Consider the following 27,985-nt stretch of genomic DNA (forward strand, 5'->3'; position numbering starts at 1 on the left):
AGCAGGGCTGATCCAGCAGGGCTGTTCTTATGTTCTTATGTTTCCCACAGTGACCAGTCAGATGTTCCTTCTCAAAAAGCCTGGAGATTCAACGATAAAAAACCTGTAGTTTAAAATGTTTAAATGATAAAGAGATGCATTGGGAGGACATGTGCTGGGGGTGGTATCATCCAAATCATCATCATTTTTCTAAACAAGTGTTACAATATACTTCTGATTTAAAAATGCCACTTTCATTCTAGAGCAATGCCTAAGAATTATCAGCATATCCTGGCCTTGGCATTTGCTGTACAGGAGATTAATGAAAACCCTCAACTCTTACCAAATGTCACCTTGGGCTTCCACATCTATGACAGTTACTTCTCTCCAAAATGGACCTATCATGCCACAATGTTACTTATCTCCACTCCTGAGAGATTTGTTCCCAATTACAAATGTGATTGCCTGAATAACCTAATTGCAGTGATTGGGGGACTGGACCCTGAGATCTCCCTAAATGTGGCAACTGTCTTAGATATCTACAAGATTCCACAGGTAGGATATGGGCCTCTGTTTGTGACTATATGGGAGAAAGATAATTTAACACTTGATTGTGCTTCCTTTGCACTACCTGGTGTGTTTTTGTGATTTGTGCTTTGAACTTAATCAGATGGCCTTTATCATTCATGTGAATGTCAAACTGTGTCTAAGAAAGGTAGTCCTTATAGTTCATTAATAAATGAGAAATAACGAGCCCTTTCTCACTGTTTGTGAGAAGAGGGCTAGTGGGGAGGAGGCCTTAAAAAGCTTACCCCCCCGCAGACAATCCAGTTTTTCCCTTTTTGTGGGGGTGGATTGCCCACCCAGATGAACAGACTGCATTTCAAAGAAATAAAATAATCAAGGAGGAGTTTCCTTGCCTAGTCAGACAACAGTATGAAACACTCCTTCTAGGAGTAGCACAGATAGAGTACATTTAATTATGAACAACAAATTGGCAAGAACTTAGTAGAGAAGTGGCCCATAGAAACTAGCAACTTGTAATCTTTTATACTTCAATACATCCTTATCTTGAGTTATGCAACTGAGCTCAGGTCCATTCACTAAATTATTATTTCTTGTTTACACAGTCAGACAGGTGTTATTGACTGGTTTGTTTTATCCAGACATCGAGTCCTTCCCAAGGACCTGGCATGGCTGAATTTTATTATCAATGTTGTTGCTGTTGTTATTATAGAGATCATTGCAGAATATAGGCTGTTCCCAGTAAAGCTGCTTTTTGTAATTGGCTGATGGTGATTTCTGTGGCCCCTATGGTGTTGAGGTGCTCTTCAAGGTCTTTTGGAACTGCACCCAGGGCGCCAATTACGCCTGGGATTATTTTGGTCTTTTTCTGCCACAGCCTTTCAATTTCAATTTGTAGATCTTTGTATTTTGTGATTTTTTCTATTACTTTTTCTTCTGTTCTGCTATCCCCTGGTATTACTATGTCGATTATTTTGACTTGTTTTTCTTTCTTCTTGACTACAGTTATATCTGGTGTATTGTGTGACAGATGTTTGTCTCTTTGTAGTCGGAAGTCCCATAATATTTTTACATCTTCATTTTCTTCAACTTTTTCAATTGTATGGTCCCACCAATTTTTGGCTACAGGTAGCTTGTATTTTTTTGCAGATGTTCCAGTGTATCATCCCTGCTACCTTGTCATGCCTTTGTTTGTAGTCAGTCTGTGAGATCTTCTTACAACAGCTGATTAGGTGGTCCACTGTTTCATCTGCTTCTTGACAAAGGCGGCACTTGCTGTTTTTGGTGGATTTTTCGACTTTTGCTCTTATTGCATTTGTTCTTAGTTCCTGTTCTTGCGCAGCCAGTATTAAACCCTCTGTTTCTTTCTTCAAGTTGCCATTCTTAAGCCATTGCCAGGTCTTGGTGATGTCTGATTTTCCACTTATATTGTGCAAATATTGACCATGCAGGGGCTTATTTCTCCATTTTTCTGCTCGGTTCTTGACTTGTTCTTTCTTGTAGGCCTGCTTTGTTTCATTGGTGTTGAATAGTTTTGCGTTATTGACCATTTGAAGTGCATCTTCTTCACTGTCCTTTATATATTCTTCATGGCCTCTTTTCTCCTCCGCCACTGTTTGATGGACTTGCAGCATTCCTCTTCCACCTGAGCTGCGAGGGAGGTATAGCCTATCTACATCACTGTGGGGGTGCAGAGCATGATTGATGGTCATGATTTTCCTGGTCTTACGATCTAGCTCTGCCTGGGTCCAGTCGATTATTCCTGCAGTGTATCTGATAACAGCTATAGCCCAGGTTTTTATGACTTGTATGGTGTTCCCACCATTGAGTTTGGACTTGAGGATTTTTCTAACTCTCCTGATGTATTCACTCCCAATTTTTCTTTTAACTTCAGTGTGTGCAATGTTATCAGCCTGGAGAATGCCCAAGTATTTGTAATGTTCTTTCTCTTCCAGGTTCTTGATGTTGTTTCCATTGGGCAGTTCTGTTCCTTCTGTTTTTGTTATTTTTCCTCTGTTCATTATTAATGCAGCACACTTGTCAAGTCCAAACTCCGTTGCTATATCGCTACTGAATATACGGACAGTGTTTAGCAGTGATTCGATTTCTGACTGGGACTTTCCATACAACTTCAGATCGTCCATGTACAGCAGATGGTTTATTTGACTTGATGTTTTAGATGTTTGGTATCTGAGGCCTGTTTTGTTTATTATTTGTGAAAGTGGGGTATTATTACTATTATTATTTGATTTCTGTACCGCCCTTCCAAAAATGGCTCAGGGCCGTTTACACAGAGACATAATAAATAAATAAGATGGATCCCTGTCCCCAAAGGGCTCACAATCTAAAAGAAACAGACAATAGATACCAGCAACAGTCAGACACAGATGTAGCACACCTGCATAACTAACGTTACCTTTACTTTTTATGTGGCAAAATCCACTCAAAGCGACTCAGTCCAGCTAGCAATGGATGTCTTTGTTTTGCACAAATATCCTTGCCCTATAGGGAAGGAGCAGCCCACTTGGTTGATTCATAGCAATCCACAGGATATGATTTTCAGTATATCTCCCCTGGCCCCACCACATGTTTTCAGAATCATCACAGCATGTAGGGGAGTCTCCTTGGACTACAGCTCCCATCATTTCCAGACACAATGGTCAATAGAGACAGATGATGAGAGTTGTAATCCAACTTGTGCAGTAGGGATGAAGTTGTGCATCCCTGGTTTAGATGATGGAAATGTGAAGTAGAGCTGTATCTCATCAGCATACTGATGACATTTGTGGGTGGTGGGGTGGGTAGTAACTATTGGGGAGGGGTAGATAGAAACTATATTATTATCATGATGTAGCACAATAGTTCACAAAACCCATCTTCTGAAAATGACTTATCAATTTAGGAGCCGAACCACAGTAGCAGAGCCCCCTCCAATATGAAAGGCAATCCAGAAGAATATCATGGTTGGAGGCTCTGCATGTTATGGGGAGACAAATCAGCATCATAGGGCATGTCATCAGCCAAAGTAATTTCAGTTTTAAAAGGTATGAGAAACTGGACTGCAATGCATCTAAATAAGCTGTACCATGCAGAGAAACCTGCAAGTTGGTAGTCAAAGCCCTTGAAAACACAATGGACAAGAAGTGAGCTTCACATGGGATCTCAGTTAATAGTTTTGTACCACTATTTCACTGCAATGGGTCCAGGGGCGTAGCAAGGTTGGAGTGGGCCCAGAGACGAAATTTTAAAATGCCCCCCCCCACTCAAAGTCCAGGGCCTCCGCACACCCCAGGCCCCAAAGGATTTAAGTCTGATATTCCAAAATAAGTATGCTGCCTGGAAATACATTTCACTGAATACACACACACACACGTCACAATATATAGTGATATACATTGAGTACTATACATTTGTTTTACTTTTAATGCCTAGAACACACTAGAAAGATGAATGATTAAAATGGCCCCCTCGCTGCAGATTAGCAAAGGAGACTTCCAACCATGCAGGGTGAGCCTATGTTTGTTTTCTTAGAATTCTGAACAAATTCAGTCAAGTTCAATTCCAGGAGGTTTTTCACAGGAGGCTTTTAAAGCCCTTTAACACACATCTCCTCTGGAGTAGAGGTGCTGCATTCACATGTTGGCCAGATTTACCCTGAAGTCCCTGCAAGTTATTGGGGAGCAGTTCACACACAAGAAAAATAAAATAAAATAAAAGCACAAGACATGCTTCACAGTTCTCACTCAGACCTTCTGGGTTGCAAAACAACTTGAACATAAGTGCATTTATAAATGAATGAATGAATAAAATAAATATAATACTGTTTCTTCCAGAAGTTTTTGTAATTTTCTGCCATGAAACAAGCCACTTATAGGACTTTTTAGATAGTTTTTTTTAAGCCAACAAATTTTCCAAGCTGTTTTAAAATAAATAGTCAGAGACTTCTCAGTCCCACCCCCCATATCAAAGACCTATGCCAAGCAGATCCCTATATATCCGGGGGGGGGGGGGGGGGCGGAAAAGGTAACCACAAAAAGGAGTTCACACTCTACCTGGCAAATGCTGGGCTGGGTTGGGGGCAGCAAGGGGTCTTCTGCTGCAGAGAACAGTGGTGGCCACTCTGGCTGCCTCCTCCTTCCTGGCTGGCTTGGGCCCTACTGGAGTTAGGCTTCACAGAGGCCTACACAGAGGCCTCCGCGGAAGCCCTGCCCACCCGCCGATCAGCTGAGAGGCGGGAGAAAAGGAGTTCTTTGCAGCTTGTCTGCTGCTTCGATTCCCGGCCAGGAGAACAAGCTGGAGAGACGGCGAACAGGGCAAGTGGCTGAGGGGCCTTGGGGCTGGGCAGGGGGCAATGGGGAGTCATGTGAAGTGCCTCTGGGGGGCCCCTCCAGGTAGTGGGGCCCCCAGACAACTGTCTCCCCTTGCCCGATCGTTGTTACGCACCTGAATGGGTCCATCCTATAATATGCACTTGAGCACACACCTACACCCTTTTAATATTGTTTTAAAAAAAAATCCCTCTATTTTCTGGTATAGTAGGACAAATTAATTAGGATGGGAGTCATACGTCAAACAATATCTAGTGCAATTCTCTGTCAGCTGGGGGAAAATTGATGGCCATAGGCAAGCTCCTCTTCTCCCAGTCTTAGATCTTGTGTCTACAGCATAGGAATTATAAAGATAACTTAACTGACAGAGTCTCAAGAAAAACTGCTTGCAATATATCTGACATGCCGGCATACTTGGCATTGCTGCTGAATAAATGCTCTTATTAATTCATCTTCCTCGTTCCCTTCATATATCTCCACAGCTTATATATGGCTCTGCTCCAGTGATGAATTATAAAACTCCAGGCCTTTCCTTTTACCAGATGGCCCCTAAGGAAGCCCTTCAGTATAAAGGGATACTTTCTTTATTACTGCATTTTGAGTGGACATGGATTGGGGTCCTTACTATGGATACTGACAATGGTGAAAGGTTTGTGCAAACAGTACTTCCAGTGTTCTCCAGGAGAGGCATTTGTTTTGCCTTCATAGAAAAAATCTTCAAAGCAAGTTACATAACTCAAGTTATGGGTGTGCTAAACCAGGGGGCAAAAATACATGATAAAGTAATGAAGAGCAAAGCCAATGTAGTGGTGGTTTATGGAGAATCTTATTCCGTGGCATTTTTAAGATGGCTTCCATATTTATCAGAACTAGAACATCTGACTCTGAAAGGTATTGTTTGGATAGGAACAACTCAGATTGAACTCACTTCATTTGTCTATCAAAGGACATGGGGTACAGACATGTTCGATGGTACAATATCCTTTAGAATTCACTCCAATGATCTACTAGGATTTCACCTATTTGTGAGGAACAGAAACCCATCCAGCTCCAAAGACGATGGTTTTATCTGGGACTTCTGGCAACAGGCCTTTGGCTGTGTATTCCCAAATGCAGATCTGGGCAAAGTGGAAGGAGATATTTGTACAGGCGAAGAGAAGCTGGATCACCTTCCTGCAACTTTTTTTGAAATGAGCATGACTGGTCACAGCTATATTATCTATAATGCTGTCTATGCCTTGGCCCATGCTTTACATGATCTGTCATGTAGCCTCAAACACAGGGCAATGGTGATGGAAGGAAGATTGGGTCTTCAAAAACAACAATTCTGGGAGGTAATGGCTATACATCTTCATGGGCAAAGCATTGTATTTTGGATGTAGTATCTCTCCCGATGTTCTCCTTGCACTTGCATTTTCATATTCTTTTCAGTCCACATCAGCTGGAAATGATAGAATATTGTCATGCTGCCCATATTTCAATCAGGCTTATTTCACTTAAAAGAAAAGCTTGATAAACTGATTATTGGCAGAGTGTGCAATAATATGTTCTGCTAATTATCTCAGTTTCCCCTTCTGCATGTTCTGGGTCCATAAGAAGGAAGACTTCTTGTTGCAGAGTAATTACTTATCTTGTATAAGTGAAGCCAATTTTAACTGAGAAACAAGAGTTTGATACTTATTACTAACTAAAACATAGGATAAAAACCCCCAAAGAACAGCCTAACAGTCTCTTACGCAGAGAGACAGAACCTCTCAGTTTGAAATTCAGGACATCAAGCAAGAAAGCTAAACTGACTTAGACAGAACAACAACAACAACTTATATACCACATTACAACAAAAGTTTCCAAAGTAGTTTACATAGAGAAATAATAAATAAATAAGATGGCTCTCTGTCACCAAAGGGCTCACAATCTAAAAAGAAATATAAGACAGACACCAGCAACAGTCACTGGAAGTACACGACCCCCAAGCCTGAACACAGAGACATATACATAGACTGCATTCACATGTAACGCAAAACTGCGGGTCAAATGGAGCTGCGGCTCCACTCACCATGCCATCCTGCTCTCCTGTCCAAATCTGGACATAACAGAAAGCAAGCTCTCTACAGTCAGGAAGACTGCAGTGAGGTGGCTGTGTGGGCTTCCTTCTTGTATGAAGGACAGCCTCACAGCCAATCACAGCTGGAGAGAGGGAGGAGCTTCCTCCCTCAACTCTGGTTACAGGGAACACAGTCTGCAGTTCCACGTTCACCCATAATGCGGGCTCCATTAAACCTTGGGTTGGGGTGGTGAAACTCACTACAACCTGAGAGTACAAATTGGAGTCTGGAGAGTGAAACCTCAGGTCACTCTCCATGTGGAACTGGGGTTTGGACAGGGTGTCCTGCATTTGGATGCACAGGTTTGGCAACCCCTGGCCCCTTCAACTCCAGTTTCATGTTACATGCAAATGCATGCTGTGGTCCAAAACAGAGGCAATGTCTATTGAAAATCTCAAAACTTCCTACATCATTCTTATACCATCAGATCCTAGAAGTGGTCAACACATCATTCTGCTCATACCATTAGATCTTTATCTGAAAGAGTCAGCCACAAGAGTTTATAAATGTTTATATTCTCCTTTTCTGTCTAGCTCCATCACAATCTGAGAAGTGTTTCATTTAACAACAGTGCTGGGGATAAGGTTTCATTTGACCAAAATTTGGAATTAGTAGCTGGTTTTGATATTATCAACTGGATTGTTTCCTCAAACCAATCTGTTAATGCAGTCAAAGTTGGCAGGATGGATCCTCTTGTTCCTCCAGACCAAGCATTCACTATCAATGAAGATTCTATAATATGGCACAGCTGGTTTAACCAAGTAAGTCCAATTGTCAGTAACTTCAAAACTCTCTCAGTTCTAAATGAGGAACTGTTTCAATTGGCGTGCACAACATTAATTTCATTGGCTGGCATGCAGCCATTTTAAAATATTGACTGGCATCCAGACTAAGTGCTCTGTTCCAAAAAAAAATGTCCCTGAGGGCTGTGTGAGTCTCTGGGACAATTTTTTGGAAGGCACAGAGCACTTGTTGAGTCATGGAATATAAGTAAAAATCACCTCCTGCTCTGCTCATGTGCTGCAGTAGTGGAAAGCCTCCAGCTGCAAGAAGAGTCTCCCTCTGTTTCCCCACAATATCAGCCATTGAGTTTTTATCTGATCCACTTCCTCAGCTATCCTTGCTAGATATAGTTCAGGTAGTCACATCATACATTGTCATGTTATAGAAAATGGCATTTGAATAACTTAGACGAGAATATTATTTCCAGATGAAGACATAAGGCAGGCACATTATGGCAGACATCCAGCTAGAAAAGCATATTAACAGTGCTAGCGGTTCTGTTTCTGAAGCACAAGGGCTTGTTCACATGCATGAGTGATTTTTGCCAAACCCCCTCCCTTCAAACTACTCTGTGTGACCCAGAAGTAGGATCTTGAGGCTTGTGCATTCCTCAGGGACCTACTTCCAGGTTATATGGAGAGGAGACTAGCGGAAATTCCTATCTCACTCCCCGACCCCACACCCAGGGAGGGAAGATTGGGTAGTCATGCCTTCCATGCAGGAAACCCCATGCTTCAGAAGTGAGGCTGATGATGCTTCATGTATATTTTTTTAGCTGTACAATCAGCATTTGATGTCAGCCTATATTTACAGTTTAAAGGAGAGAGCTGATTAAGGCCGGTTTGCAAAATCCTTATGTGTAATCTTAATAATTCCATAAAATCTATATATTGAAACAAAGATACCTTGGATTAGATCATACATAAATGGTATAGGCAACATCCAGTTAGATACAGATACACAGTACATGGGAAGGGGTTCCAGGGAACCCTGTTTTTTGGGGGGGTGTTTCTTTTCCCCTGACACACCATGTTTTTTCAATATGTCAAGAAAGAAAGAAAGAAAAAAAGAAAGAAAGAAAGAAAGATCCACCAAAAATATGAACTGTACATTTAATATAGCTCATATAAAAATAGACACAAATACTATATGTAAACCAACAACATGTGCATAGGCCTATTCTGGAAATGATACATAAATAGAAAATCATAAAACGTCACAAATGAAAATCCAAAAATAGATTATTATCCATAAAAATCCACATTGTTGACCTCCCGTTTTGAAAGATAATATAAATGTCCAGTTCTCTAAGAAATGCACCTGATAATGTATTCTTTTGCTGAAGATAACTTGGACTTCCTGATGCTTCAATTGATGGCAGTGCTTCTAAATAACCACAGTCCTTGCATTTCCTTATGAAAGATTCCTTGGTCTTCTAAGGGGGTGGGGGGAGTCTTAAAGGAACTCCATACTTCAAAATATCTCCAAGCACAAAACCCTAGCTTTTCGCTCCTCAAAGCTTCAAAAGAAAATGTTTGTTTTCAAGATGGCAGCCAGTCAAAGTATAGACAATATTGCTTTGTAACCAATAAGCTGAGAGTCAGATACAAATCAAATTCACAGCATGTCGGACGGGGTCATAGGTTGGAGGCACTAGCTTACATACTGCACTGGAGCCTTTTTTCTTTTTTGAAGTGGCATGCTCACACTACCTCTATCCATCTCATACAAGTGTGTACACTGCTGGAGCAGCTCTATGACTGCTAAATATAAATGTCAGTACAGAAGTGACTCTAATATCCATGAAGCTTCTCCAGCAGCATCCACACAGATTTGAGATGGACAGAGACATCATGGAGACCCACCTGTTAGAACAGCGGCCCCTGAGCACTATGTAAGCAATCACAAAACTTAGAGACGTGAGTTTTGAGTGGTATAAAAATATGTTAAATAAATAAATAAAATAAAATAATATTTATAGACACTAAACATGGTCTCCATTAGTTCTACTCAGGACTACTTTTAAAAAAATGTCTTTCTGAGACCCCTTACTGAATAAATTTAATTGATTTTATCATTGCTTTGAAGAATCATAATCACCTGGAACAACCTTTTGTTAATTATATTATAATTACCATAATTTTTGTTGTATCCTTTTCAAATGACAAAATGGGACAACTAATTCATCTTGAACTCTTCTTCTTTAAGAGCTTTGAGGAACCCAATTAAACAACTTTGAGGAACCCAGTTAAACAACTTTGAGGAACCCAGTTAAACGATAATAGTTCTTCAAAACAACATCATCGGCAATAATAATAATAATATACTATGGCATATAGTATGGCAGCTTCTTCTCTGTTGCCTTAACCCACACAGTTCTCTAATGTAGCAGATGTGTGTTGAGCACACATTTGAATGTCCCAGCTTCTATGGTTCCTATAGTTCTAATATATCAGTACAAGATGAATTCCCACAAGGCAGTATAGGTTGATGTCACAGCCCAGCAATACCCATGCTCCTTCAGGTAATCATGCATAGACAATGGAACTTTAAGAATGGCAAGTTGATTTTCTCAATATCTCTTTCCTCCCCCCACCCCCCACTTTCATTTATGGCTTAGACAAGGCCCATTTCTGTATGTAGTGAGAGTTGCCATCCTGGTACAAGCAAGAAAATTAAAGAGGGGGAGCCATTTTGCTGTTATGATTGCATTTCATGTCCAGAAGGGAAGATTTCAAGTGTGAAAGGTAAGAATGACATTATATCCGTGTACCAATCAGATTATCTGCATTCCAGAGAACCTCCATATGAAATCATGCATGAATGTGAAGATGCTGAAGCAGAAAAGAATTGAAGATATAACTGTGTATAATAATTTCCTCAGAACTTCATGGCACCAAAGGAAATACATACATACATGCATTAGATTTTAAGGTTTCCATAAAACATTTGGAGGGCTAGGTGTGACTAGAAAAACTATTCATCAAAGCCATGACATGTATAGATTATGCTTAAGGGTTAAAGGATGCTTGACTTTTTTTTTTTTCAAATTCAATTTTTATTGATTTTAACAATAGCAATATTATCATTCATTAAAAATACACACATAGAAGGTGGACTTCCTGCTCACATTTCTTCGTGAATCAACAACTATAAAATTTACCCTTGCTATGATAATAATTCAAAACATAAGTTCAAACCCTTACAAACATAATTAATCTAACCAACCTGCGATTTATACTAAATTTCAAACCCTGCTGTCAAGTCCATAGTAGGAAAGTAATTCTTTAGATACAACAAAAATAGTTTCCAATCTTCTTTAAAACATTCTAAGTTTTGATCTCTTAATAGTGCTGTAAGTTTTGCCATCTCTGCATATTCCAAAATTTTTAACAGCCAGTCTTCTTTTGTAGGAAGTTCACTAGACTTCCATTTCTGTGCATATATAATTCTAGCCGCCGTGGAGGCATACATAAAAAATGTTAAATTGGTTGTAGATATTACACCTTGTGTTATTCCCAGCAGGAAGGATTCAGGCTTCTTAGGAAATGTCGTTTTAAATATTTTCTTTAATTCATTATATATCATGTCCCAATAGGCTTTAGCCTTCCCACAGGTCCACCACATGTGAAAAAATGTGCCTTCAAAATGTCCACACTTCCAACATTTGTTTGAAACATTTTTATACATCAATGTCAATTTTTTTGGTGTCAGATACCATCTATACATCATTTTATAATAATTTTCTTTAATAGCATAACATGCAGTAAATTTTAAATCATTTTTCCATAACTTTTCCCAGGCTGCCATTTCTATATTACGCCCCGCATCTTGAGCCCATTTTATCATAGTCGTTTTAACCACTTCGCCTCTTGTTTCCTCCAAAAGCAACAGTTTATAAATTTTAGAAACTAATTTTTCATCATTTTGACATAATTCCTTCTCAAAATTTGAAGTCTGGTCCTCGAATCCGACTTTAAGGTCCTTCTTATACATCTCATTTAACTGATGATACTGAAACCAATCTCTAACCAAATCTTGTATTTCAGTTAAGCTTTTTAACTTACAATCCTTTTCCTGAAAATGTAACAAATCCCTATAGGTACCCCAACACATTTGCATATTTACTTCTTTACGTGATAAGGCTTCAATCGGAGATACCCATAACGGAGTTTTAGGTTCAAACCAATTTTTGTATTTTAACCACACCCTCATTAAACTCCTTCTCACATAGTGGTTCAAAAAATCTTTATGTATTTTACTTTTTTCATACCACAAATACGCATGCCAACCAAACCTTCTGTCAAATCCTTCTAAATCAAGAATTCTAGGATTTCTTAGCGTTATCCATTCTTTTAACCATGTCAAACAAACAGCATCAAAATACAACCTTAAGTCTGGCAAGTTAAGACCACCTCTTTCCTTTGCATCTGTTAGATTCTTAAAATTAATTCTTGGTCTTTTCCCCTGCCAAAGAAACTTAGTTATGTCTTTCTGCCATTGCTTAAAACAAGTTAAAGTGTTAATTATGGGAATAGTCTGAAAGAGAAACAACATTTTAGGCAGGACATTCATTTTCACCACTGAAATTCTTCCCATTAAAGACAGATTCATTTTAGACCATCTTTGTAAATCAATTTTCACTGAATTCCATATTTTGACATAATTATTTGTAAACAACAGGGAGTTATTATTTGATAACCAAACCCCCAAATATTTAACTTTCTTCTCCACTTTCAGCTCACTTATTTCAGAGAATCTGTCTTTGGTTTTCTGATCCATATTTTTAGTTAACACCTTAGTCTTAGTCTTGTTTATATGAAATCCAGCCAGCTGACCAAATTATTGTATTTTATCCAAAAGTCTTTCAATCTTATCCATTGGATTCTCTAAAAACAGCACAACATCATCTGCAAAGGCTCTCAGCTTATAATCCTGTTTCCCAATTTTGGGACCATGTAATTTATCATCTTCTCTAATAGTTCTACAAAGCACTTCTAGAACCAATATAAAAAGCAATGGGGAAAGTGGACATCCTTGTCTAGTCCCTTTTTGTATTACACAATTGTCTGATAATTCCCCATTTACAATAATCTTAGCATATTGCTCCGAATAAATCGTCTTAGTTGCCCTAATAAAATTATTGCCAGCACTCATTACCTCTAGTAATCTCCACAAAAACTGCCACGAAATATTGTCAAAAGCTTTCTCTGCATCCAAAAAAATCATCACCATCTGTTTATCATTATGTTTTTCATAGTACTCCAGTACACTCAAGACTGTTCTGACATTATCTCTCAATTGTCTCTTTGGTAAAAATCCAGCTTGATCTTCATGAATAAAATGCCTCAGTATAACCTTCATTCTTCTTGCCAAAATAGCAGCAAAAAGCTTATAATCATTATTTAAAAGTGAAATTGGTCTATAGTTTTTAACTAACATTAAGTCTTGGTCTGGTTTGGGGATTACTGCAATATTTGCGTGCTTCCACGAATCCGGCATAGACCCTTTTTGTAAAATATCATTCATAGTCCATTGAAGAGGTTGTAAAATTTGATCTTTAAGTGACTTATAGTATAAAGCTGACAGTCCATCAGGCCCAGGGGCCTTATTGGGCTTGGCTTGATTTATTACTTCTATTACTTCCATAACTGTTATCGGAGCATTCATAGTTTCTATTTGCTCCTTAGTAAGTTTTGGAATATTTTTGGTCCTGAGAAACTGCTCAATTTTTTTGTCTTCAACTATTTTGCCTTTATATAATTCTGAATAATATTTAAAGAATTCCGCTCTTATTTCCTTTCCATCATGAGAGCCCATTTTTTGTAAGTATTTTGGATATATATTTTTTCTTCTTCTCAGATCTAATTTTCCAAGCTAACAACTTGCCTGGTTTGTTTGCGAACTCGAATGTCCTTTGCTTAACGTATTTCAAATTCCGTTCTAGTTCATTTGCTATTAACATAGAAAGTTGTTGTTGCAACATTTTGATAGCTTGTATGACTGTCTTCTTATCTTTAGCCCATAATAATTCCCTTTCCTTTTTGGAGATCTGCATCAATAATGTCTCTTTTTTCAGTCCTCTTTGCTTTTTAAAATATAAATTTTGCTGTATAAAAAACCCTCTCATAACCGCTTTACTTGCATCCCAAACAATTTTATTGTCTGTTCCCTGATTCAAATTCAGTTCAAAATAGTCCTTTAATTTCTTTTTAGCTTTCTCCATGACGTCTGGTTTTTTCAAGAGGTATTCATTCAATCTCCAATGAAATGAGGTCGTTCTTTTCTTCTTCCATGTAAAGCAAATTGGGTTATGATCTGAAAAAGTCCTAGGTAAAATATCCATCCTTTCCATACATGGTGTAATAGCTTTAGATGTCCAAACCATATCTATCCTTGAATGTGACTGATGTCTTTCAGAGAAATAAGTATATTCTTTTGCAGTGGAATTTTTAATTCTCCACAAGTCATAAAGATCCATGTGTTCTACTAAGTCAAAAAATACTTTTGGAAGTTTACCTTGTAAATTCCTATCCGAAATGTCAGATTTTCTATCCAAAGATGTCGAGACAACTCCATTAAAATCTCCCAATATAATTAAATTGACATTCTATAGCTCCGCCATCTTTTGATCCAAATAATTATAAAATTCAACTTTCTTTTCATTTGGGGCATAGATTCCAATTATCACTGCTTTAATTCCGGAAATTAGAATTTCCAGTGCTAATATCCTGCCTTCTTCGTCTTTAAAAATCAGTTTAGGTTCAAATTGTTGTTTGAGATAAAATACTACCCCTCTTTTTTTTTCTTGTCTGAAGAAACAAATTCTTGTCCTAAGGCCTTATTAACCAAAAATTTTCTATCTTGCTTTCTAATGCGGGTCTCTTGTAAACACACAATATCCAAATTTTGTTTTTTAAGAAAATGAAATAGGGATGTGCATAAAACCGGTTCTCCCGGTTCGGTTCGGATCCGAACCGGGTCCGAACCGGACCGGGGTGGTTTGGTTTTGGTTTTGCCAGACCACCCCCCGGTCCGGTTCGGATCTGAAGCAGTTCGGATTTCAAAAAGTATCTGGTTTTGAAGGGGACCTTGCGTTCTACCTGCCACCCAAATTTCAAGTCGATTGGACCTTCCTCTGATTTTTTACAATTTTTTTTAAATTTTCAATTTTTGCCCATAACTCCCAATGTGGAGCACTTAGGGGCAAAAGCTGGGGTGGGTGGTAGCCACCCATGGGTGTCCTCCACCCCAACAATTCCAAGGCAATTGGTTGCTCCGAGTATTATTGGTGAATTTTTGAAAATAAAAAATTTCCCATTGGCTAGAATGGGGGTTTGGGGCTGCCCCAGACCCGCCTCTGTGGGGCGGCAGCAGCCCCAAAGTGGGTCCGGGGCCATGGCAAAAATGGCCTCAGTCCTTCCCAGCAATCCCCGGAGAGATAGGAGTGATGGTTTTTTTTATTAAGATTTTCTAAGGCATTCAATAATATCTAATTGGAAAGAATAGAATGTGTGTCACTGGGTGAAAGGTGATAAAAAGCCACATAGAGAGACAGTTATTCATTTAATGCCTTAGGAAATCCTAATAAAAAAACCATCACTCCTATCTCTCCGGGGATTGCTGGGAGGGACTGAGGACCTTTTTGCCATGGCCCCGGACCCACTTTGGGGCTGCTGCTGCCCCACAGACGTGGGTCTGGGGCAGCCCCAAACCCCCATTCTAGCCAATGGGAAATTTTTTATTTTCAAAAATTCACCAATAATACTAGGGGCAACCCAACAATTGCCACCCCAGCTTTTTTGCCCCTCTCTCTGGGCGCCCTAACACGTAACACCCAGTCAACCTTAATGCCTACCTACTACCACCACACCTATCCAAGCAACTAAGAGGACACTCAGAGAGACAACACCAACTCTCTGATCTAACAAAAAGGCCACTGCTGTTGCTGCCTGCCAGCACAGCAGCAGCAGTGGAGCAGCACACCAAGCACAACAGCACACACTCAGAGAAGAAGCAGGAGCCGGAGCAGCAGACCTGCATGATGGGTGATGTGATGCCCAAAGAAACCACCGCCTCACTCAGTGACTGCCACTGACTAGGCCCGACAGACAGAAGCCAGCCAACCTGCTCTGCTCTGCTCTGCTGCTCCCCATGGATGATGCACACACACACCCTACATCCGCATCCAAACCAGACCAAGTGCGCAGAGTCAGCACAGGCCAGCAGCCACCAGCCCAGCAACAACAACTACTACTACTGCTACCACCACATCCAGTGTTGCTGCTACACTAACATTCCCATTCCAGTCACGCACGCCACAGCCTGAGCCTAGCACACACAGCCAACAGCTGCTGCCAGCCAGTGCCTAGCAAGCCAAGCCAACATGAGGAGGAGACCTAAGTAGATGGCGCGCACACACCAACCCATCACGATGTAACTGCAAGAGGGCGCAATTACAGGCAGGAGGAGGAGGCAAGGCAATCCTAGCACAGAGATTTGAAAGTTTAAAATCCACCAGGACAGGACATCTTCTTTTCTACCACCACCAGCTGTAGTGTCTAGTTAGTGAGTGCTGTGCAGCAGCTCAGCTGAGCTGCGTGTGAGGATGATAGTAGCTAGTTTAATTTCAGCAGACTGAGCATTGAGCATGGGCAGTGGCATTGGGAAGGAAGCAACACAATTACACAACACCTACCTGCTGCTGCTGGTTCTAGAAGTTGCCTCTTCTTGTCTTTTCACCTCTTCTTCGTGTGTGTGTGTGTGTGTGCAGTGAGTGCATGCCTTTTGCCTTACTTGAAAGAAATGCTTCTCTGGTCCACCACCACATATTTGCTCAAGGACACAGAGAGGCCCAAGGCAGGTGGTGGCACCAGTGTGAGTGCATGTGTGCTGGTGGTGTTTGCCACCACAGGTGTTTTGTGTTTGTATGTGTGCGCTGCTTAGCTAGGAGGGGGGAGGGAGGGAGGGAGGGGGGAGGAAAGGGGGGAAGAAGGTGGAGGGGGAGAGGGATGTGGCAGAGGGGATTGAAGGGGGAGGAGGGTCCGGCTCAGAGTTGGGTCAGCCACATATTATGCACACACGTGATCACGTGTGTGCTTCAGAGGGAGACCAGATTCTCATCATCTGCCAGGCCGGGGTTTGGGGGCAGGTGAGGTGGTGGTGGGCTGGAAGGGAGGATGGAGGGTGGTGAAGAGGAAGGGGGGAGGATGAGGGGAGGGATGGAGGGACGCATGGGGGGGAGGAAAAAAAGGTAGACAGACACACAGCACAGACACAGAAGACAGCACACTACACAGAAAGCATCCACACACAGAGACAGTGCTAGGCATCCATTCACACAGACAGACAGACACACACACACACAACAGGAAGAGAAAGACTGAGCCTGCACCACACACACACACACACACACACACACACACACACAGAGACCCAATTCCCCCCCTGCATAGCTATCAATCAATATGTTGTGTTGGCAGCCAGTTCATTGCTATTCTGATGGTTTTTGGGGGGTTTTTTGGCCATCAGCCAACATCAACAGTGACCACAATCAAGATGAACATAAGATAATAATTCATTCGTTTCATTATAAAAAATCATCCAATTATTTTCTCCATGTAAACCAAGCCCCCCATGATTACTGGTAACATTTTCAATAAAATCAATTCATTTAGCATTCATCATTCATTTTCTTCTCCCTTTGTTACCTTTTTTTTCTTTTGCATAATTTTGAGGGTTGGTTTTAACATGGGGTTTTACAGAAAAAGTTATTTACATGTTTATTTACATACAAGTATTTACAATATTTACACTGCATTAGAACGTATACCCACCGCTGCTGCTGAGTCTAGTACTATTTGGGCTGTGCTACTTTTGGGGTGTGTGCCGCGCCAGGTCCCCAAATGCTGACAGGTGGAGAGATAAGGGCCTGTGCTGGTCAGCATTGGGTTTCTTTTTAGGTGGGCGTGGGCATTGTAAACGTCTGGCCAGTCGCAGCACTACAACTACTACTACCAATGCATCTGTGTGTGGGCACACTACATGCTGCGACTGGCTGGCACGGCTCAGCATCTGGCACGTCAGCTCAGCTAGAGGTGGATGGGAGGAGGGTAGGGATAAGCACAGAGGTCGAGCCAGGCAGGTGACCAACCATAGGGCAACCCACGGTAATCACTCACCCGGCTCAAAATCCAGCTTGGGGTAGCCCAACAGGGGGAGGTTCACCTTCAGGAAGACCAGCTGCTCCACCAGACCAGGGTCCAAGCGGGAGCGAGAGGGTGTCACCACATCCCCGGCATGTGAGAACACCCGCTTGCTCTGGACACTGGTTGGGGGGCAGGAGAGGAGGCACACAGCCACCACCGCCAGGTCCGGCCAGACTTGGCGGCGACTTGCCCAGAACTGTGCGCAGTCCACGCCGTCTTCCTTCACAGGCTCCTCCAAGTACTGCACAATGCATTCCTCAGCACTGGAGGGGGGCCTGGCAGGTCGAGCCTCCTGCATACCAGGCATGGCGCCATAGCAGAACCGCTGAAACCACTGGGCGGATCTCGAGTCGGTAGCAAGTGGCTGCTGCGATGGCGCCGCCTGGGATGCCGCGCTGCTGGACAGGGAAGAGGAAGGGGAAGGGGAAGCTGACGCCGGCTGGCCGCCCATGCTGCTGCTGGGTCTGGGTTGGGTGGCTGTCCCCGCACCACTACCAACATCCTGGTCTCTGAGGGCCCTAGCGGACTCCTCCCCCTAACCTCGACCAGGATGCCCCTCCACCTGAGCAAGTCGTCGGCACTCACAGGGCTGGGTAACAGAGACAAGCGAGGACATACTCCTCCCTCTCAACCAGCACCCCACTGAGCTGCCTGTCAACCCCAGACCTCAGCCTCCCAGCCAGAGCACGACCCTCTGGCGTGGTCAGAGAAATCTGGAGTTCACCCATCAGCTTCTCCAGACCCATAGCTGTGGGCAGCGCCTGGCTCAAGGGAGTGGTGTCGGCACACAAGCCCTTCATGGCAAATTGGAAGGGCTGGAGTGCCGACACCGCCTCGGACATCTGCTTCCACTCTGCGTTCGAGAAGTCACAGACATCCAAGGACTCGTCCCTCGCCAGGGCGACAAGGGCTCTCTCCTGCTCCAACAGGCGCTGGAACAGGAGGAAGGTGGAGTTCCACCGCGTCTCAACATCCGAAGGGATGAGATGGCGAGGAAGCCCAAGGTCATCCTGCTTGTGGTGAAGCAGTCTCCTGGACTTCTCGCTGCGGTGGAAGTGGGCGGCCAGCTTGCGGGACTTATCCACAAGCGTGACCGTGGCAGCAACAGCAACTGGGATGGGGCGGGCCCCCCTCTCCTGGGACGCCTTCAGCTCCTTAAGGCCAAGGGCGTCCCTGACGGTCAGATGGAGCGTGTGTGCCATACACTGTATGTTCACACAGTCCATGAACGTCTCGACAGCGGCGGTAACGTTGGCTCCATTGTCAGTGACAATGAAGCCGCGGGAGAGGTGTGGACACCCGCCAATCCACTCCTCTATCTGGCGGTCGAGTACAGCCGCCACCTCCTCTGCGGTGTGCCTCGTGTCCATCGTCTCCACATGCAGGACAGCCTACCTGTGCCGTAGTGCAGCGGGAGCCGTGCCGGACCCGGAAACATCGCCCGAGGAGGTCCCCTCACTCTCTGGTCCCCACCAGTGGGCAGTGAGGGCCAGGAAAGAAGCGTGCATCCCACTGACACTGGTCCAGAGGTCAGTCGTGAAATGCACGCTTGTCCCGGCTGGAGCTGCACGCAACTCGGCTGACACGAGCTCCCTGCACTGGCGGTACAGGGAGGGGACCACGTTCTGGCTGAACGTGGTCCTTGAGGGGATGACATATTCGGGCACCAGGTATTGGAGAATCCGGCGGAAGCCGTTGTTCTCGAACACCTGAAACGGCTGGTCATCGGTGGAAATCATCTCCCCTATGAGGCGGGTGAGGTGATGATGGTCCACGCGAACAATACGCTGGCTGCCCGAGGACTGCGTCCACTGCTTGACGGGCAGTGTAGCCTGCCTGCTGGCTGGCACACTGCCGCTGCCCGCCCTAGTGGCAGATGCACAAGGCGCACTAGCGCTGCCAGCCTGTCCCCTGAGACCTGGGTGATGACGCTCTATGTGTCTCCACATAGGTGTCGTACCCAGGTGCGCAGGGTTCTTTCCATGGCTGACAAGCATCCTGCAGTGGACACAGTGGGCGTGGAATGGGGCATCTTGAGGGACCTCAAAATGCACCCATGCACCACTGCCCTTGGCCTCCTGAGCCCTGGGCGCCGTCCTAGGCCATTTTTCTCTGGGTGGCTGCAGTCCTGGGGGGGGGGCGGCCGCCGCTGCCTTCCCATTGCTGCCACCCAACCCGCCCCTTCTGCCCTCCACACCAGAGGAAGGGCCCGGCTCAACTGGCATCGGAGAGGCAGGCCTCTCCTCCACCACTTCGCCAGACCGCTCCCCACCAGAGTGTCGGGCTTCACGAGGGGGGGGGCCACTGAGCGGCGAAAGGATAGGGGGAAGGGGCCCCAGAGGGAGGGAGAACCTGGCTACATCCTCCCCGCCCTTTACCTGCTCTTCCACCTCCACAGTCTCCTCCACCACAGTGACTGGCGGTACCTCAGCAGCACCTGGTGCCGGCGAGGAGGGACCCGCCACAGCCGTAATGAAGCCTCTGCCTCTGCCGCGATTGCCGGCAGCAGGCGAGGGGAAATTGATCCTGTGGACCAAAGATGGAGCCGGGGCAAAGATTTGCCCAATGGGGAGGAGCGGGGTGTCCTCGGGCTCCCCGCATCCTCTCCCTCTCCGTGCCGCAGGCACACCCCACACCTGGCCTTTCCCACCTCTGCCTGGCAACCTTGAGCGAGCCCAGCCCGCCACACGGCGCTCAGACATGCTTAGGTTACAAGGAGGGAGACTTTAAGAGGAAAGCCAGAAAGGGTCAAAAAGATAATTTGGAGGGGGTTGTGAGGGGCAAAAGAAAAGAAAGCCAATTGATTTGGAGCTTGCGGGGGGGGGAGTTTGTTTTTGAACAATTAAGCCAATGGGGGGGGGAGGAAGACTTTTTGATATGGGGGGGAAGCCAATTGAATTGAGCGGGAGAGGGTGACCTTTTAAAAATTGGAAGTCAAGCCAATTGGGGAGATGGGTCTGGGAGGTTTTTTTAAAAATTGGGGATTAAAGGGTGGACCACGGGCAGTTGGGTGGAGTAGTTGTGGTGTGGGTGGCAAGTTTTTATTTTATTTTTGGGGAGAGTGGATGGGGGGAGGGCACAGCACCTACCGGGGTGGGAGGGACGCAGTCAAAGCTTGGGCACCTGCAGATCAAAGGAGGAAACCCTTATTTAGTGAACTGAAACACACAGTGTGGTATGGTTCTGGGGGGTGGTTTTCAAGTAATGCTCCTGTGGGGGGAGCATCAAACTCAATGCAGCCTATTTAGTGACTTTAAATTGCACACAACCAAAACCAGAACCCAGTCGCACCTGCACAGAAGTTGAACAAACCCACACTGTGACTCTGCCCACCATGGCAAGCAAGCAGCAGGAAACACTTGATGGCAGCATGGATGGAACATCATCATCATATATGTGTATTGGCACAGCAGCCATGTAGTAGCAGCAAGCATCAGAGAAGAACCCATGATGGCCCCACTCTGCCCCACCCAGAGGCCAGGAAACTCTCTGGCATGGCATTGGCACACAGCATGTAGTGGCAGCATTGGAACCCATGGCCCCACTCTGCCCCACCCAGAGGCCAGGAAACTCTCTAGCATGGCATTGGCACACAGCATGTAGTGGCAGCATCGGAACCCATGGCCCCACTCTGCCCCACCCAGAGGCCAGGAAACTCTCTGGCATGGCATTGGCACACAGCATGTAGTGGCAGCATCGGAACCCATGGCCCCACTCTGCCCCACCCAGAGGCCAGGAAACTCTCTGGCATGGCATTGGCACACAGCATGTAGTGGCAGCATCGGAACCCATGGCTCCACTCTGCCCCAGAGGCCATGAAACACTCTGGAATGCACCTGTTCAAAGACCAACTGCAAGACGCATGCAATGCAACGCAGCACACAGCAGCAATTTCTTCATTGAGCAAGAAGACACAAGTTACAACAGTACATCTCCTCTCCAAGGGTCCCTCCCTCCTCCCCACACCCAAATGCATTTCAAAATAGGGGTGTCCCTATTTAAAACCACCAACTAGGGAGGGAAAGGGGGCAACAAAAGGTGCACAATTGCACATGCACTAACCCCTCTTCTTCCGGTCCTTCTCCTGCCGCTCACTGCTGGTCACGGATACGCCGCTGCCAGCCAGCCAGCCACCCCTGGGCTGGGACACAACAGGGTGGCCGCACGAGGCACAGGCAGCCGGGGTAGGTCAATGATGGAGGGGCAGAAGTGAGGAGACAGACAACACTATTTGTGTCGCTCAACTCACCCCCAAGCAGAGACAAATGAAATGAACAACTTTTAAAAGAAAAAAAAACCGATGGCGGGGACCTCCAGGTGAGGTCGGAGGTGGTAGGCTACTGTGTGGCTGCAGCTGTGGGAGGAAGAAGAAGTGAAGGGAAGGATGAGGAGAGAGAAAGAGAGAGAGAGAGGAAGAAGAGAGGAGGAGAGCTGTAATGTAGCAGCAGGGAGGGGGGATTCGGGTGTGGGAGGACAGCAGCAGCAGCGGTCCCAAGAGGAGAGACCAGAGGGTTTTGGGGGGTGGGGGGTGTTTCAGGGGGTCTGGGGTATGTAGCAGGGAGTCAGGGGGGCAAGAGGGGGAGAGACCAGAGGGTGTTTGGGGGGTGGGGGGTGTTTCAGGGGGTCTGGGGTATGTAGCAGGGAGTCAGGGGGGCAAGAGGGGGAGAGACCAGAGGGTGTTTGGGGGGTGGGGGGTGTTTCAGGGGGTCTGGGGTATGTAGCAGGGAGTCAGGGGGGCAAGAGGGGGAGAGACCAGAGGGTGTTTGTGGGGTGGGGGGTGTTTCAGGGGGTCTGGGGTATGTAGCAGGGAGTCAGGGGGGCAAGAGGGGGAGAGACCAGAGGGCAGGGTGTGTTTTGGGGGGATTAGTGTGCATCAAGGGGGCAGAATCTGAGTGGGAGGGGGCAGGGCAGGAGTGGAGGAGGTGGCTGGCAGTGGGGGGAGTGGGTTTCTGGAGGGGAGGTAGGGGGAAGCTAGGAGCAGGACCACACAGAGGGGAACTATCAATGAATCAAACCAAACCAATCAGTAATGAAAAAGAGTCCAAAAAAGAAAACCTGAGACCAAACTGGGCAGAAAGTCTGGGGTGGGGGTGGGGGAGGAACCAACAACAACCAGCAGGGAGGAAGGGAGTGGGATACACACACAGCAAAACCCGAACCAAAAGAAGCTAATCTCACAACAAAATCCAAAGGAAGACAGGACTCAACAGGCAGCAGCACCAGGGAGGATACAAATTAACAATCAAAATCAGAACCCAAGGAATCAATTGCAGCAATAATATAAACTAAATCCTCAGAAACAGAACTCAAGCATCCAGCAATAACAATGGCACAAGTTATTAATTAAAAACCAAAAGCAGCAAATATATAAATTTACACAGAAGCAATAAACAATCAAATTGAATGGAAGTCAAAAAGTGGAACAAAAGTCAGGCAAGAAGGCACAAAAACAGCAAAGCAATGCAGAAGATGGGTGGGGGGGGAGGGCAAGCCAAAACTTTGGGAAGAATGAGTGAGGGGGGGAGAGAGAGAAAGGGTAAAGGGAGAAGAGAACAGAAGAAAACACAACAGGAAAAGTTGGGAAAAGTTGAGGGAAAAGTAAAGAGGTAACTTTGGACAGATGAGACAGACACAGAGGGCAGATGGACAAAAGGTGGCACACAACAACACAAAGAGAGAGCAGAGAGACAGACACACACTAATATGACCACAGCAGACACCAGCAGCAAAAGAGCAAGGTCTCAGAGATGATCCCACAACTGCAGCCAAGGCAAGAGGCTTGGGTTTATATAGGTTTGAAATTCCCTCCTTTGGAAGCCCCCACCTTTGCACTCCCCCCACGGCCAACAGGGTGCCAGCTCTCAACAGTGCAACAGCCAAGCAGCCTACCAGACCAAAGGACTCATTCTGGCCAATCAAAGGATCAATAGCGCAGCCAATACAATGCCTGAAAATAGCATCACAAAATGGATGCCAGGAGCAAAAGTTTCAGGAATGAGCCACAAAATGGAGGACACACACCAAACTTCACAGAGACACTCAAGACAGTGAATTGAAGCCTCTGGCACCGCCGAACCGGCTCGGATTCGGTCCGGATCGGTCCCAAAATGGCCCGATTCGGTCCGGGATCGAACCGCTGAATCCGAACCGGTTCAGAACGAACTGTTTCGGATCCGAACCGAACCGCACATCCCTAAAATGAAAGACTCTGTTTCTTTTAACTTTAGAATTTAACCCATTAATGTTCCAAGAAAAAAATCTGTAATTTCGTTTGTAATCCATATTGTCAGGTTCTATTTATGTATTGAGGAAGCAGGGTGCTCAGGAGATAAGTCTTTTTTGTATTTCCACCAAAATTCTTGCACTTTAAGAAGCTCCGTAAGTCTATTCTTCTTACCCTTGTAGAAGAAAGACACTCCCTCTGGTAATTCCCACCTAAAACATATTCCATTGGCATTTAATGCTACAGTCAAAAATTTGTAATCCTTACGTTTCCTTAAAATTCTAGCTGGAATTTCTTTCAAAAATTTTATCTGATGGGCGTCGATTGTGAGGGCTGTAGTAAAGTGAGCCTGAAAAATTCGCTCAGTAATTGATTTAGAAGTAAATTCCACCAGGCAATCTTTAATTAATTTTTGGTTTGTGGCAAAATCCAAATTTAGGCGAAAAGCTTTCTCAATCTGTGCCTCCATCTCTCCAGCTGTAATTCCCAAAAGTAATGCAAGTTCTTCCCCAAGTAGTTTTTTAATATTCTGATCAGCTTTCTCTGGGATGCCCCTGAACCTTAAGAGTCTCTCTTTTTGTCTTAATTCCAGCAATGCCATTTGATCTAAAAGATTTTCTCTGCCATCTTTCAGTGATCCCACATCTTTCTCTAAATTGTCAACCCTTAATTTAAATTCTTTATTGTCTTGTGCTAATTCTTTGACGGTTTCCTCTATATTTGACGCTCTATCATTTATTTGTTGCATGTTCTGCTTGACTTGAGTCATATCCAAAGTAACTTGTTGGAGGCCATTAGTGTTTGACTGAAGAATTTGTTTCATTTCTGCCAGTGTCTTATCCAAATTTTCAGCCATCCTGACTTCCTCCACGCCTGGACTTGGAAGAGAAAATTTCCTAAGCTGTGGCTGTATCTGGCTTTGTTGTAGTTTTTTTTGACATTATCTTCCTCTTTTTCTTGTCCTCTTTTTTTCCCCTCCCCCCTTCTTCCCCCTTCTCAAGGAAGAGAGAAAGGAGTAAAACACTTTCACAGCAGGGTTTAATGTCCTTGGTCTCAAAAGAGAAAGTAAAAGCCTGTGATTATTCTCCAAATGTAAACAGTTCTGCACCACAACTCATATCTTATCAGTAGCAGTTCAGTTTTCTCACAGTAGTGTGGAATGCCTTATGACTATAATTGGCTGAGTTAGTAATAGACAGCTTAAATGACGAATAGCAAATCTCCTCTTCCATAAACTTTTTCAAATAGTAAGAAAAATAATTCCCACTATTAAGATCTTTTTCCAAATACTAAAAACTTTTGAACTTCAGTTAGTCTCTTAAATTCCACTAATTAACAGGAAGATTGGATTCCTCTCCTTATTTATAGCCAAAAAGAACTTACAGCCGCGTCTTGTAACTGTCTTCCCAGTAAATGCAGGAGAAATTGCAGCAATTTAACATCAATCACATTGAGAGGTGAGCGTCTTGAACTTTAGCAATTAATTAGATCGAAGCCGTAGAGATTGGCTGCCAGCCAGCTTTGGTCAAAAAGATTTTCGCAGAAGAAAGACAGCTTGATTTAAATCCTGCCCCCACCACTCTTACCTAAGACATAATTGCGACCTCCATCGCAACTCTGGCTTAGAGAGCTGGCAAAGGGGGGACCGTGGTTTATCTTGATCTACCCTTTAATCCAGGGTGAAGTTGGGGGGGGGTTGAAGCCTCAAAACCCCCCTAAATTCCTTCTTCTCGATCCTCCCGTCAGAGAGGCGTGCAGCTGCGTTGGCAGTCCAACCGGAAGTCAGGATGCTTGACTCTTTTTATATGTAAGCCAAAAAATTATGACACTTCGATGGCATGCATGCAAAATCAAGAATACATTTGTCTTTTTCAGACATGAATGATTGTGATTAGAGATCTGATCATTCAAGCTAAAACTGAATTATTACAGGTACCCCAAGACCTCAAGGCTCCCAAGAATTTGGGTACCATAAAAAATAAGGAAGGGTTAAGTGCCCATGAGAGCTATTTGTCATAGCCTTGACCTGTAGAGGTTATACATCTTCATAACCTTTTTGTCACCAGACCCTAGCCCAAGAAGACACAGACACCAGTGTTTGGGTATAAAAGGGCCACAACTTTATTGTCCGATTATTTAATTGACTTGAGCAGCAGATAATAGGAGGGGGAAAACTCCACCACCCCCACCCCCCATGACAGTGTGGGCCTATCAAGGCAGGGTTCAGACTCCCCAGTCCTAGCCCTTGCCCTAAATGGGCGACACACCCTGACTCTGGAAAGAAGCAGGTGGAAACCCACTTCTGTCCCTTCATAGTCAACCCCACGGGGTCTGGGCATTTCCAGGGCTTCACACCTCCCGGACCGCTGAGCCCTAGGACTTGCGAAATCCTGAATCCGGCTCCATGGCCAACCAGCCTCCCTGGGCCTCACAAACCACAAGGGAGCAACTGACCACCGAACCTACTTAACTGCCCAAGGGTGCTCACCGATGTTAAATCCCTTTAGCTAACCCCTAACCCACACTGTCCCTGCCCAGCTGTGACCAACTAACTACTAACTAAATCGAGTCTCAGAACGATGTAGGTGAAAAAAAACCCAACATGGCCAATGCATTGGAAGCCAAAAATTCCTACCCGGCCCCCAAAAGGACGACCAGCAATGCCCCTTCAGAGCCCAGGGATGGGAGGGAGGGAAATCTCGGTGCCAACTGTTAGTTTGGGGCAGGGAGCACCAGTAGCTTCAAACCTAGCTCCGCCCTCTCTTAGGCCCTGACCAATCAGGTGCCTCTTGGGCTCATGCCTAGGCGGGGCTAGGACAAACTCCCCTCCCCACAGCATGAGGCCTTGGGAGAGGCATTCCTGTGTAAAATAAAAATTATACTGTTTTGGTGGCATACATGTGATATCAAGAACACTTCTCATCCCTTTCAGACATGAATGACTGTGATAAATGCACAGATGAAAACTATCCAAACAAAAACCGGGATTTTTGTATTCCTAAGGACATCAGCTTCCTATCTTATGAAGAACCTTTGGGGATCAGTTTAGCCTCTTCTTCTCTTTTCTTGTTTTTGATTACAGCTGTAGTGCTAGGAATTTTCATGAGGCATCACAACACTCCCATAGTCAAAGCCAATAACAGGAACCTCACCTACGGTCTCCTTGCCTCCCTCCTGCTTTGCTTCCTTTGCACTTTGCTATTCATTGGCCATCCCGAGAAGGTAACATGCCTCCTGCGACAAACTGCTTTTGGCATCATCTTCTCAGTAGCTGTTTCTTGTGTGCTGGCAAAAACCATCACTGTGGTTCTTGCTTTCATAGCCACCAAGCCAGGTTCCAAGATGAGGAAATGCGTGGGGAAAAGTCTGGCCAATACCACTGTTATTTCCTGTTCTCTTATTCAAGCAGGCATTTGTGCTGTGTGGATGGCAACCTCTCCCTCATTCCCAGATGTTGATTTGTACTCAACAGTTGGGGAAATTGTCCTGGAATGTAACGAGGGCTCTGTGACTTTGTTTTACTGTGTCCTGGGCTATATGGGCTTGCTGGCCATTGCCAGTTTCATTGTTGCTTTCATTGCCAGGAAGCTACCTGACTGTTTCAATGAAGCTAAGTTTATCACTTTCAGCATGTTGGTCTTCTGCAGTGTTTGGCTATCCTTTGTTCCAACTTATGTAAGTTCTAAGGGGAAAGGCATGGTATTAGTGGAGATCTTCTCTATTTTAGCATCTAGTGCAATGCTGTTAGGATGCATCTTTTTCCCCAAATGTTATATAATCATGTTGAGGCCTGAGCTGAACAACAGGGAACAGCTAATGAGAAGAAAGCCCTGA

At 44.6% G+C, this 27,985-nt stretch overlaps 1 protein-coding gene across 1 annotated transcript; it reads left to right on the top strand.

Moving 5' to 3' along the window:
• Positions 1–246: 246 nt before the first annotated feature.
• Positions 247–27,985, top strand: LOC128330992 (vomeronasal type-2 receptor 26-like). The gene is made up of 5 exons (XM_053264359.1): positions 247–534; positions 5,315–6,166; positions 7,471–7,698; positions 10,341–10,467; positions 27,084–27,985. The coding sequence occupies exons 1-5, from the start codon at positions 247–249 to the stop codon at positions 27,983–27,985; spliced, it is 2,397 nt and encodes a 798-aa protein (XP_053120334.1).

Source organism: Hemicordylus capensis, chromosome 6 (assembly GCF_027244095.1).
Source record: "Hemicordylus capensis ecotype Gifberg chromosome 6, rHemCap1.1.pri, whole genome shotgun sequence".
In the NCBI taxonomy this organism is placed as follows: domain Eukaryota; kingdom Metazoa; phylum Chordata; class Lepidosauria; order Squamata; family Cordylidae; genus Hemicordylus; species Hemicordylus capensis.